The sequence below is a fragment of the Dasypus novemcinctus genome, chromosome 3, assembly GCF_030445035.2.
Source record: "Dasypus novemcinctus isolate mDasNov1 chromosome 3, mDasNov1.1.hap2, whole genome shotgun sequence".
Taxonomy (NCBI): Eukaryota; Metazoa; Chordata; class Mammalia; order Cingulata; family Dasypodidae; genus Dasypus; species Dasypus novemcinctus.
This window is the reverse complement of record NC_080675.1, coordinates 2,908,951-2,921,950: the sequence shown is the minus strand read 5'-3', so window position 1 is coordinate 2,921,950 and position 13,000 is coordinate 2,908,951. Positions and strand designations below refer to the sequence as shown.

The 13,000-nt window shown below is 61.6% G+C and overlaps 1 protein-coding gene and 1 long non-coding RNA gene across 13 annotated transcripts in view; one reads left to right on the top strand and one right to left on the bottom strand.

Annotated features, from left to right (window-relative positions):
- TRAF3 (TNF receptor associated factor 3) overlaps positions 1-9,437 on the top strand; it is a 161,935-nt gene extending 152,498 nt beyond the window's left edge. For all 12 annotated transcript variants that reach the window (XM_058291321.1, XM_058291339.2, XM_058291349.2 and 9 more), the window contains 2 exons: positions 2,926-3,100; positions 3,948-9,437. In XM_058291321.1, coding sequence (XP_058147304.1) covers positions 2,926-3,100; positions 3,948-4,519 — 747 coding nt within the window. In that variant the 3' untranslated portion in view covers positions 4,520-9,437. The remainder of the gene's footprint in view (positions 1-2,925; positions 3,101-3,947) is intronic.
- Positions 8,278-12,179, bottom strand: LOC139438553 (uncharacterized). Its single transcript, XR_011648234.1, has 2 exons — positions 11,234-12,179; positions 8,278-9,156 (listed from the first exon to the last, which is right to left on the bottom strand). It is a non-coding gene; the product is annotated as an uncharacterized lncRNA (long non-coding RNA).
- Between the last annotated feature and the right edge of the window lie 821 nt (positions 12,180-13,000).

Below are 13,000 nucleotides of genomic sequence, written 5' to 3'. Positions count from 1 at the left end.
CAACTTCAAAAGTCCAACATTAAAAACCCTTCAACTCTGTCCTTTGCCATGCCTTTTATCTGTGAGTCCCTACCCACCAAGGGGCGGGGACTCAATACCCTACTGACGTGGCCCAATCAAAGCCCTAATCATAATTTAATCATACCCAGATACAGACCAGTTTACAAACGTAATCCAATATCTGTTTCTGGAATTTGTAACAATATCAAACTGCTACAGGACTCTTTCACTGAATCATTCATGTGCTTGCTAGAGTAGTGCTTTCAATTTCTTTCAAGAACTTTTCCTTTGCATTCACAACTTGGCTAACTGTTTGGCACAAGAGGCCTGGCCTTCGGCCTCTCTCAGCTTTTGGTCTCTCTCAGCTTTCAGCCTCAGCTCTCAACATGCCTTTCTCACTTAGCTTACTCATTTCTAAGTTTTGATTTAACGTGAGAGCCGTGCCACTCTTCCTTTAACTTGGGCACTTAGAGGCCATTGACTGGCCTCGTTTCACTATGGAATAGGGAAGCCTGGGGAGAGGGAGACGGATGGGGGAGGAACCTGTTGGTGGAGCCGTCTTCCATGTGTTCAGTTTGTGGTGCCCATGCTAGTCAGCCAGAGGGGTGCCCATGCAAAGTACCAGGGATCTGCTGGCTTTTATAAAGGGTATTTATGTGGGGTAGCAGCTTTCAGTCACAAGGCCCTAAAGAGTCCAACTCAAGGTTACTTCCTCATCAAAGTTGGTTGCCATGTGTGGAAGCAAGATGGCGGGTGATGTCTGCCAGGGTTCAGCCTTCTTCTTTCCTCTCAGGCTCTGTAGTCCCACCTCCTGACTGTAGGCTGGAGGGCTTGTTTCTTTCCAGGCTCAGCTGCTCTGTTCTCTTCACAAGGTCCTCTGTAAACTGTCAGCAGTGGCTCATCTCTCTTCCCAGGACGCAGGACCCTCCTCCATGTCTGTGGAGCGCCCTTCCTCTGTGTACCTTCAATCTCCTTGATGAGCATCTGTTTATGTAGCCCACCAAGGGGGGGGGGACTCAACTCTGCACACCCTAATGATGTGATCGAATCAAAGCCCTAATCTTAACATAATCAAGTAAACCTAAACCCTTTGAATTTAATTGTCTAGGGCATCATGCCCAGCGGAACAGACCAGTTTACAAACATTATCTATATCTTTTTGGAATTTATAAATAATATCAAACTGCCACACAGCCCATAACAGTTACAATAGTGCCAAGATCACTGATCACATATCACCGTAACAGATATAATAATAATGGAAAAGTTTGTAGTATTGTGAGAATTACCAAAAATGTGACACAGACACACGAGGGAGACTTGCTTTTGGAAAATGGTGGCAATAGACTTACTCAACATAGGGTTGTCACACACACATTCAATTTGTAAAAAATGCAGTATCTGCAAAGCACAATAAAACAAGGTATGCCTATAAACTTTGTGGTTACTCAGAGAAATAAGCGAAAAACAAAATGAAACATCAGATTGTGTTGGAAAAGATACAAGTCATTACTATTGAATCAAGCCCCAAAGTACAATGTCCCATAAAACGACACGCCTCGCCTGAAGCCCCCGGCATTCGCGGAGGCCCTTCCTGGTCGCATGTGCCAGGGCCGGTGCTTAGGGAGGTCGTTCTTTCTGTTGACATGTTAACCAACATTAGGGTTTCTTGGAAAGAACAGGAAGAATAACATTCCACTTTTACCCCAAGGGAAGCAACCAGAATCTGCCACAGTTGTGCCCTCACGGTTAGTAACAGCCAGCAAAGGTGCTGAAACCTGAATGTTTAAAAATAGACTTCCAAAAGGAGAAGTGAATTTGGCGGCCCCAGGTCTCTTCCCCCACACCCATGTGCCAGCTGGAGGCTAAATTAACTGGTCTTCCTGTGCTTGGTTTTCAAAAATGCAGGTTCCTCTTAGAAGTGAGGGAGCCCTAGGGGCCCTGGCCTCACCTGCCCCCGGGTGGGTGGACGGCTCCTTGCCGTGGGCTGGGGTGGGGGCCTCCCTAGCTCCAGTCTCTGTCGTGATGCGGTGGAAATTTTAGGTGGTCCTCGGATTTCCTAATTATTTCAATTCAGATAGCATAAAATCAGGTTGTGCTGTCTGTCCCTTTGTGTTTCTGGAAATATCTTCTGTTCTTCTGCCCCCCTCTTGGGGATGGCCACTGAGCTGGGGTAGGTGGGAACAGAGCAGCTCTTCTTGGCCCCAGCCGCCGCAGGGCCCTCACCCTGCCAGCCTGGGACCCTGGCAGGGTTCTGCCGCCCTCTGCAGCCGTGGGGGAGGAGGCACGGCGGTATGTCTGTCCGTCGCAGGCTGTGCAGAGGCGTAGCAGGGCCTCGCCTGATGTCCCTGTCTTTAGGAGTCTGAGGCTGCAGGGGACGGTCAGAGAGGAAAGGAAGCATGGGCACAGCACCAACTTGGGGTGGGCCGACTGCACGTGGTGGGCAGGGCCCTGCGCCAGGCGAAATGGGCGGGGGGGTTAAACTGCGGTTCCTGGTCTACCTGGGAAGCGCAGGCTCAGGCACTGCTTTTCCCGAGCGTACACCTGAGGTGTTGGGGCAGGAGTCCCTCTTACCTAATGGTCCGAAAACTGTCTCTCCTCCCTCCTCTCTCCTGATGGTTCTCTGGAAAGCAGACTGGCTGATCTTGAACAGCGTCCGATGCTTTCCTTCCCGTCTGGCTTCCCGTCACCATCGCCATGCGGCAAGCGGGTATCCACAGGCAGTGCCCCAAGGGCAGGACTGGCTGAGCCCCGCTTGGCGATGGGGCGAGCAGCCACGGAGCGCCAGGCTGGCTGGCGGTTGCCGTCCAGGGCGGCCCCGCTGAATGCCCTTTTCTTCACAAGCTGGTACTTCAGAGGTGGCGGCTCGGCCCTAACAGAGAGTTCTAACTGCTTTTGCCTTTTTAACACCTTTGAATTTGGAAGCGAGTCATCGACAGCCAAGCAGAGAAGCTGAAGGAACTCGACAAAGAGATCCGTCCTTTCCGGCAGAACTGGGAAGAGGCAGATAGCATGAAGAGCAGCGTGGAGTCCCTGCAGAACCGAGTGTCTGAGCTGGAGAGCGTGGACAAGAGCGCGGGGCAGGCAGCCCGGAACACGGGTGAGGGGCACGCGCGGCTGGCAGCGGGCCTGGGCGCAGGCCTGTGGCCTGGTTCACAGGATCAGCAGTGTCCGAGGCACCTGTTGCCCCAGAGCAGTCCCCCCAGAGCAATCATAGCCCCGCAGAGCTGTGCTGACAGTCCTTCGGGAGACAGAGACCTGTCCCTGCACGCATGGCCTGGCATGCTGCAGGGCGGGGAGAGGGCCTCTCTCTCTGGGTGGTCTCAGCCCCTGGAGAGCCAGAGCAGCTGAAGGGAGCCTCAGAGCCCTTCCTGGGAGGAAGGGGGCCAATGGAGGGTGGAGCACGAGCTGTCCTGAACCGGGGAGCGCGGGGCGCGTGCCTGGAGGAGGGCAGGGCCTGCTAGTTCGGGCATTCCCGGGCGGCAGGCATGTTTCTGATCTCTGCTTTGGGGATTGGGAGAGGGTTCACATATTTGCATGAAAAGGATGAATGGTGAAAAAGGAACAAGGGCTGTTCTATACGTGTGGGGCTGGGGCCAGGCAGGTAGAGGAGGGGCTGTAGGAGAGGCCCCAGGGCCCCCAGGAGAGCGTCAGGGTGGGGGGATGCCAGGCTGGGTGGCTTCTCTGCCTGCATGGACTTCTGGGGAGGTGGAGGCACAGCGTGCTTGGGCCACATCCGGCCTGCGGGCTGCCGCGGGCTGGAGTCCAAGGTCGTGGAAGGGGGTGTGGTGTGGAACCCGAGCATGCTGTGACGCCGCAGGGTTGCAGGGCGGCCACTCGCCAGCCCTCCCTGCCCCCGCCACTTGGACACGTCGCTCCATTCACGCGCCCACTGGGGTTTGCCTCTTTGCCCTCTCTGATGCTTACTTGTCGCCCATTCTGGCCAGGCCTGCTGGAGTCCCAGCTGAGCCGGCACGACCAGATGCTGAGTGTGCACGACATCCGCCTGGCCGACATGGACCTGCGCTTCCAGGTGCTGGAGACGGCCAGCTACAACGGCGTGCTCATCTGGAAGATCCGCGACTACAAGCGGCGGAAGCAGGAGGCCGTCATGGGGAAGACCCTGTCTCTGTACAGCCAGCCCTTCTACACCGGCTACTTCGGCTATAAGATGTGCGCCCGGGTCTACCTGAACGGGGACGGCATGGGCAAAGGGACGCACCTGTCGTTGTTCTTCGTCATCATGCGAGGGGAGTATGATGCTTTGCTCCCGTGGCCGTTTAAGCAGAAAGTGACACTCATGCTGATGGACCAGGGGTCCTCCCGGCGCCACCTGGGCGACGCCTTCAAGCCCGACCCGAACAGCAGCAGCTTCAAGAAGCCCACCGGCGAGATGAACATCGCCTCAGGCTGCCCGGTCTTCGTGGCCCAGACTGTCCTCGAGAACGGGACGTATATTAAGGACGATACTATTTTTATTAAAGTCATAGTGGATACCTCGGATCTGCCAGACCCCTGACGAGTGACGGGAGGCGGATTTAGCAGAAGGTAACTCCACTGGGGGGCTTGACCGGTCTGTCTTCACTGAGGTCCTCGAGCTCAGAGAAGGACCTTGTGGAGCGGAAGGGAGCGGCAGAGGCGCCCTCGCCGGCGGGGCCGCGCCAGACACTCCGACACGTTTCTACTAGACTAGCCGCATCCACTCTGAGGGCGTATCTATCCTGTGACGAGATAAATACTGCTGTCAGAGAAGGTTTTCATTTTCATTTTTAAAGATCTAGTCAATTAAGGTGGAAACCATATATGCTAAGCAAAAGAAACATGATTTTTCTTCCTTAAACTTGAACACCAAAAAAAAAACACATGGGGATAGCTGGACATGTCAGCATGTTAAGTAAAAGATGAATTTATGAAGTAATAATGCAATTCTGATATGGTCATTCTAAAATTCACGAGTGCAGCCTTGTTTAAATACAGTCTGTCGTCTATTTTTAAGGCCTCGCCTGGTCTCTGTTTTAATAATTTGTTTGTCAGAGGACCCTGAAGTACACCTGGGTCTTTTTTGAAAGTCTCTGAATTCAGAATCATTTTAATTTAAAGTTCTACAGATAATCGTTACTGCAAACATATTATTTTAAAACATTGAGAGACTGCTATTTCTTGGAAGAAAATGTAAACTATCAAACACTGGTTATCACTTGTGATAGGAAAGAACCCTCCACCTGCTGTTATTTCTCGTTAGAAATGTAAACCTTCGCTGCCTGTCCTGGTCAGTGACGCTGCTCTGACCTGTCACGAGAGGGGACTGCTCGTGGATGCTGTGCATCCTATTCTGGCTTCTGTTCTCACCCTAAACTAGGGCGCCAGTTGGACTGTGGAGTTATCATCGGGGCCCTGTAGTGTTGCAGGTGCCACCCCGCGTGTCCACACGAGCTCTCGCTGCCGGTGACACAGAGCTCTGGTGAGCATGGCCGGGGCGGGCAGACGGTGTGCGAGGCAGGAGGCTGGCGGCAGTCCCCATGCTGTCATATTGCTGCATTTTGTTGACGATCTCTGAAAGCAACATTTCTGCGGAGATGGTGGCATACTGTCCATGTGCCTTAGGTGTGACATGCTGCTTCTCACCCTGGCTTGTGTTCGGTGTGATTCTAGAAAATGGTAAGCGCGACCAGACTTGGACCAGTCTGTCCAGAAAAGGCCCTCCGACAACCTGGCGTGCCGTGGAGGACACGTCTGGCTTACTCACCACAGATCCCAAACCTCTAGGCCCCAGACGAGAGCCCCTGCTCCTGGGAGCCTGGGCCGTGCGGGCTTGGCCCCCACCCCACCCCACCCCACCCCACCCCACCCCCCACCCCACCCCGAGGCCGACAGCAGAAAGCCACGTCCCCCCGCGTCCACGCCTGGCTTCACGCGGACTCTAAGCATTCCAGAGACTGCCACCCTGGGGCGGCCCTGTGGCCCCTTGCCCGAGCCTGGGCGGGGGCAGCCCCGGGGGGGCCCGGCTGGGCCTGAGCCGCCCCAGAGGCTCCTCCCGAGTCACTGTTTACCTCCCACCAGTGGTCCAGCTGGGAGCGGGAGCCGCCCCGCCTCCTGCCGTCCCCTCTGGCTATGCACCACGCGCTAAGGGTGCTGTTAACACTGATGGGTGCTACACGCGTCGGGTGCTCGAGGCTAACCGAGGTGTGCGACCGCGCCCCGCCGCTTGGTCAGAGGAGACGCGCCCACAGCTGGCCCGCCGGGGCGCGCACGCCAGACTGCCGGCCTCGGCTCTCCCGCAGTGCCGCGCGGGGCGCGGGGCTGTGCCGGGGCCCCCCTGCCTCTGGTGCTGCCACCCATCCTGGGTGTGCCTTCGCCCCAGTGCCTGCTGGAAGTGCCCTCCGCACCCACCCCTCGCTCACCGCGCCGGATCGGCCGGCCACCGCCCCGGCTTCCTGTCCAGTGTTCATAGCGACCTTCCTTCTTCATCCTCCCGAAGTGCCCGTGGGCGGGTCTGCACCCTCGGCCCTGCCCCCGGGGGGTCGTGGGTGTCACTGCCCCGAGGAAGCACTTCCCGCAGAGCTGCCGGAACCACTGTTCTCTCAAAGGTGCGCTGACTTCCGGCAGGCCTGTTCCCAGGGCCCCCCGAGGCCCGGGCACCCCTGGCACTTCCTCCCAAGCCACAGGTGGCTTTCCTGAGGCCAGGGTACCAGCAGGGCCGCCCTGCCACCTCCCCCCTTCAAAAAGAGGACGGACAGTGCCGACACGTGCAGAATGAACTGTCTGGGCTGTAAGGGGTAGAAAAGCAACGGGGCTCTCCCTTCCGTGGACCGGGCTCCCGGTCTGGGTGTGGCCCCCGAAGCAGCCTTTCCTCCCTAGCCGGGGCACATCCTCTGCCTGGACTCCCCCGGGTGCCACTGAGTGGCTGGGCGCTGGCCCGGGTTGAGAAGGGGACGTGGGCGTGAGCTCGGGGTGCGTGTGACCCGACGACCCCTGTGGGCCCCGGGCGGGCTCCTGTGCCTTTTGATTGCTGCTGCTCAGTTCATCGGTCTCCAGGCTGCTCGGGGGGCGTCCTCCTCGGGCTCCTGGGTGCCCCTGCTTGGTGCTCCCCCCACACGCCGGCAGGCGTCCTGGTGGAGGGCTGCCCTCCCTGGCCCCCGGGGTCCCCGCAACAGGGCAGGAGATTTTTCCAGAGCTGTTCGGAGACTTGGGGGGCGGGGTGCTGTGGGCCTCTGTGCCTGAGTTGCGCCGTCCGCTTGCCTCGGGCTGTCGCCTCCAGCACCGTGGCCCTGGCCTGGCCTGCTGCTGGGCCCTGGGAGTGGGGTGGGGGCAGGGCAGGGCAGGGGGCCGAGGCTGGGCTGCGGGCTGGGTGGGTGCTGCAGCCTGAGGGCCCCGGCTGCCTGGGGGTGGGGGTCAGGTGGCTGTCTGGGCGGCGAGAGGAGCTCTCCACGGGGCCTGGGGTCTCGAGCGAGACCCAGGCCCCGTGCTGGCTTCAGCAAGCTTGAGTCGGCCTTTTTTATAAGTTGACTTCTCAACACTCCCGGGTTTGTGTGTAAAACAGAAAAGAGTAATGAAGAAATGTGTGTAAATTGTTTTGAGACTTTGTGCCCCATATGTGTGCATGTCATGCAGGTGTGTGTGAGTGGTGCAGGCTGCTGTGACGGCCGGTGGTGTGGCGGGCTCCACGCCTGCCCCCAGGGCGGCGCGGCTGCCGGGGCCTGCCCGGAGGTCCCTCAGGTCCGTCTTCTGGACGCCGAATTGACCGGTGACACAGGGCGCGCGTTGGCCAGGCAACTTCTGCTTTCCTCCTCCCCGTCCCCTGTCCTTCCTTGCCCGTGACCCCAGGGACCTCTGGTGCAGAGCAGAGCACGGGAGCCGCCAGCTGGGATCCCGCCGCGGTCCCGCAGGGGTGCTGCACGCAGCGGTGCGGACCCCACAGCCCCCTGCCCGGGCCAGCAGCCTCCTCCAGGCCCTGGCTCCGTGCTGGGCCAGGGCCCGGATGACGCCCGCCGACCTGGGGCCCCTGTCACTCTCCCGGGGAGCGGTCACCCCCACGGCCAGTGACCCGGGGCCAGGAGAGGGTTTCTGGGTGGCCCCTTACACAGCAGGCACCATCCTGAAGGGCCACCTCCTTCCCCAGCTGCAGCCCCGAGGGCCCCCGCCCCGGCAGGCCCGGGACTGCCATCTGCGCACAGCGGCCGGGAGCCTCAGAGCAGACTCTGCGGAGGGCCTGTGGCCTGAACCGCAGCCCCCGGAACATGGCACTGCGTGGGGTAATTAGCACGCACTGACAAGGGCTTGGAGGGAGATGTCAAAGTCTATTTTTTTACTTTTAGTCCAGACCTTTACTTAGCAAATTGCAGGAGAGCCAAGGAGAATTCCCAAAGCTTCTTTGTGTTTGTAGTTTCCGAGGTGTGCGAGGGCTCCGTCCCCCAAGTCTACTTCTCCACCCCTGCTTCTGTCTTCCGTTTGCGAACTTGGGTAGCCCGTGTCCCCTGGGTCTCGTTCCCGGGAGCTTCCGGGTGGTTGCCTGGGGTCTCTGGAAATCCAGGCTCCAGGCCTGCCGGCGGCTTGGTCTCCCGCCGTCCCGCTGTGGCAGCACCAGGGAGCGGGGCGTCGCGCCTGCTCCCAGAGCTGGAGCACGGGAGGTGGCCGGGGCGCTCCGCCTGTGTCGGGTGTCTCTAGCGGGGTTCAAGGTGGACGTGCACAGGTCGAGCTCCCCCCGCAGCCGCGCTAGGCTGGGCGCGCGCTCGCGCCAGCTTGCCGTATGCGTTTCCATTGCTGCAGTCGGAGGCGCTGGTGGTTCTGACAAGGCCCCTTAGACAAGCAAGATGACCTCCCACGACAAATTAGCTGACTTCATTGGCAAACACAAACGCCGGCCTTATTTCCAGGGATTTCCGTGAGGATTGTCTAGGACACCTGTGACAAAGGAAGCGTGTAAATCAGTGTCTGTCGTCGTGTAACATCTTCAGTTCCATTCTTCTTTCCGGTGGTACACCTCTTGTGTTCAGTTCTGTTGCCCAAAAACAAAGACCAAAGAAGGCCAATCTCATTTGACTTTTTACTCTGCCCCTTCTCAAAACCGCCGTCTGTGTAGCCGTTGGCTGTGAGGACTCTTCCTTGACAGTGCAAGTGACCGTGGCCAGTGGCCCTGCCCTGGGCTTCTCAGCTCTTCTAAGAAAAACAAAAGGACAGTGTAAGTTATTGCCCAGCAATAATCATGTTGCTAATGGGAATTAACAACATGTCGGATTTCCTGATAGCATTATTATGTTTTATATTTTTGTTTATTTTATATTGTGTGTGGTTTTATTTGGTATTTATTTGTGTTTTGAGGTCTTGCAATATTTTTGTGTTTCTGATGCTAATAATTAAAGTTTGTAAGAGTGTAGAATGCAAAACTTTGAAATGCTAAACTGTCTTATTAGAGGAAATAAAATAAACCTGATTAAGGACTCTGGTTTCTTCCTCGCACTGGCCCGGGGGCGTCGGGAGCAGCGCCTGTTCTCCCAACCCGGGCCGGGGCTCGCGGGGCGGTGACTGCCAGAGCCGCCTGTGTGACGCGCGGGGCCCATGGCTCCGCTGTCCTGAAACTCAGTCGCTTTTGAACCAGGTCTGCGTTTTTATCTTGCCCGGGGCCGCGTGGCTTCTGTGGCCCACGGGCTGCAGCCCCCCTGTTGATGGGACCCCTCCCTCCCGCAGGCCCCACGGGCCCGGGTCTGCCCCAGCCCCACGCTGTCCACTGGGGACCCTCGGGCTTCCCTTCTGAGCTAAGGGGGCTGTGAACACAGCGCGCTGCAGATGGCAAGGGGTCGGGGCCGCCTTCTGAGCAGCCTCTCGTGGGGGGGCGGCGGACGAGCAGGCGCGGGCTGCCCCCTCCACACCCACACCTCCACACCTCCCGCACCACCGAGGGGGCTGCCGTCTTCTCTTGCTAGCACAGAGCTGGAAACGGGCTCGGCCTCCTGCCCAGTCCCCCCTGCCGCCCCCTCGGTCAGCCTCCTGCACACGGTCCAGGGTGGACAGCGCCCTGCCCCAGGGTCACAGTTCTCACCCGGGCTCCAGTCCGCCGTGCGGGCTCTGCCTAGCAGCTGTACTGCTGCCGCCCCCGGCTGGCGGCCACGCTGGCCACCCCTCGCCAGCCCCTCGGCTGGGGGCCCAGACTGGTCCAGCCCTCGCCGGGGTGGGGCCTGTGCGCCCTCCGTTGCTGGGATCCCAGGCCCGGGGTCCTGCGTGGCCTTGCTCACATGTGGGGTGCCTGCGTCACAGGCTGCAGTGGCCGTGCATGTGGACCAGGGCTGCCGAGGAGCTTGAGACCAAGACCCCTGCCCTCCTGGCTCGGACCGCTCAGCCCTGGGAGGCGGTCAGCCTTTTCTGGAACTGGCTTCTTTCCTTTCACACCTTCAGAACTGGGTTTCCCGAGCCCGCCGCTGAAGGCAGGCAGCAGTCAGCACCAAGGAGGAAGGACGCGAGACCCGCTGCGCTGGCCCGGGGGCCAGCCCTGCCGGGCAGAGGTGGCTTCAGAGCCTGGCCTCTGTCACACAGCTGCAAGGAAGGGGCCCTGAGCGCCAGCCTCTCCCCCAACATGGAACCCAAACTCCAGGGGAGCACGACGGGAGGGCCAAGTCCAGGCCCCTCGTGACCAGGCCAGGCGCTGGGGCAAGGTGGTCGCCGGCCCTCCCCCTGCCCCTCCCCAGGAGCTGCGCTGGGAGCCGGGGGGCTCTCCCCGCCGGGGCACTCGCACGTGCACCTGGCCTTGCTGCCCAGTGCAGGCCGAGCCCTGCAGGCCGGGTGTGTCTGCATGCGGTATTTGCGGTGCCCCTCATCGTGTGGAGACGCCACGCGCACGCAGCATGTGGGGCAGGCAGGGGGAATGCACATCCCCCTGTCACGGAGCAGAGGGAGGCCTGGGGAGTGGTGCCCGGCACGGGGTGGAGAGCCGCCTACCTGCCAGCAGGCCAGGGCCAGCCACCTTTGGAACAGGGTGGCCGCATGGTCTCATCCGGGTCCCAGGAGCCCGGGAGGGTGGAAGTGGCCTGCTGTGGGTGCCCCCACATGACAGCAACCAGGCGCCCAGGGAGGGCGCTGGCAGGAGGCCAGAGGACAGATGGGCCCAGGTGGTCAGCTCGGACCTCAAGTGCCCATGGAGGAAGCCGCGGTCCCAGGTCCTGGTGAGCCGGGAAGCCAGCCGCACCTGCAGCCCCACTAGCGCTTCGCTGCCCCTGCGGCCGTCCTGCTGAGCCTGAGTTACCTGATGAGGAGGGAGATGTCCGTTCTAAACCTCTTCCTTATCGGGCAGCAGCTTTGGGGCGCAGGCCACTCCTGGCTGCCCAGGGACCCCTGGATGCAGCTGGCCCCGGCCTGGGGGAGCAGCAGCTGGAGTAGGGCGAGCCCGAGAGCTGTGTCCTGCAGAGCAAGGCCCCGAGGGCCGCCCATGAGGCCGGTGACCAGGCCGGCAGGGCAGGGCCATGGGGACCCAGACAGCGGCCGTGGCCCTGGGCCCCAGAAGGCTCCGTCCTTCACACACCCCGACCGCCCACCGCGGACCTTCAGCCTGGGTCACGGGCCATCACAGGGCAGCTGCGTCGGGGGCCCAGGTCACGGCACAGCCAGCCGTGCTGTCCCTGCCCGGGGCTTGTGAGGGAGACCACGACTCTGCATGCCCTTCTCCCGCGGACCCATGCTCCCTCTCCACGGGACCCCCAACCCCCCCACACGTCACCCCAGCCCCCCACGGGACCCCCGGCTCCCCACCACGGGGAGAACCCGAGCTCCCGCCAGGAGCACTATCAAGTTCAGCGCCCAGCCCCCCGGCTCCGGCTCCTTCATCCTGGGACCTGGCACCCTAAAGTTGTTGGTGTCCCCAGTTTCCGCCACCCTCCCCCGCAAGGCAAAGGAGGGAACCGTCCCATCCAGGGGAGCACGGAGGCGGGCTCCGCTGGGGACTCCCTCCCCCTCTCGGGCACCTCCGGGCCAGAGCTCCGAGGCCCGTGGCCCCCTCCGCCCAGCACGCAGAAAGGACGCACAGAGCTCTGAGGCGGCCCAGCAGGGCCGTCTCCCCACACCCGGCGCCCGCACTCGGCCCCCAGGCGCCGCCCCGCTCCCCGCCGCGCAGAGCGCATGCTCGGCCGCGTAGCCACAACCGGCTGCGGCGTGCGTGGCCTGGTGGCCAATCAGAGTGCAGCAGCTCTCGGCCCTGTGATTGGTGCAGACTTGGAGGCCGGGGCCAATCAGAGGCTTCCCGGGGCCTGCAGCGCCGGCGTCGCCGCGTCCCTCCCGCCTCGGCCCCGAGCGCGGGAGAGGGGGAGGGGGAAGGGAGGGGGCGAGGGGGAAGGGAGAGGGGGAAGGGAGAGGGGGAAGGGAGGGGGGGAGGGGGAAGGGAGGGGGCGAGGGGGAAGGGAGGGGGCGAGGGGGAAGGGAGAGGGGAGGGAGGGGGGAGGGGGAAGGGAGGGGGCGAGGGGGAAGGGAGAGGGGGAGGGGGAGGGGGAAGGGAGGGGGGAGGGAGGGGGAAGGGAGGGGGGAGGGGGAAGGGGGAGGGGGGAGGGGAGGGGGGCGAGGGGGCCGGCGAGGGACACCCGCCCCGGCGCGAGGTCGGGGAGGCCGGCGCCAGCCAGGGCCCCTGTCCGCGGCGTGCCGCCCCGCCGGGCCTGACCCGCAGGTGCCCGCCCTGCCCGAGCCGGGCGCGTGGCCCCGGGCGCGGTCCCGCCGGCCTTGGTCTTGGCACCTGAGCGGCTCCCGGGGCCCCTCGGCTGCTCCAGGCCAGGGTGGGGCCTCCCCCGCCACCGCCTCACAGCTGGGATCCCCTCTGGCCCCGGCCCAGGGCCTTTCAGGGCAGGGGAGAAGGGCGCCCCTATCCTGCCACCTGCAGTCCAGTCTCTGCGCTGCGGCTGCAGCCGTGACCCCACCCTCTGGTCTCTGCTTTCAAGCTGCCTCCTCCAGGGAGCCTTCCCGGACTGCCCAGGCAGTGTCACTGCCCTCCCCACGGAAGCCGAGAATGGGCTGCCCGGGGGGCGGCGGC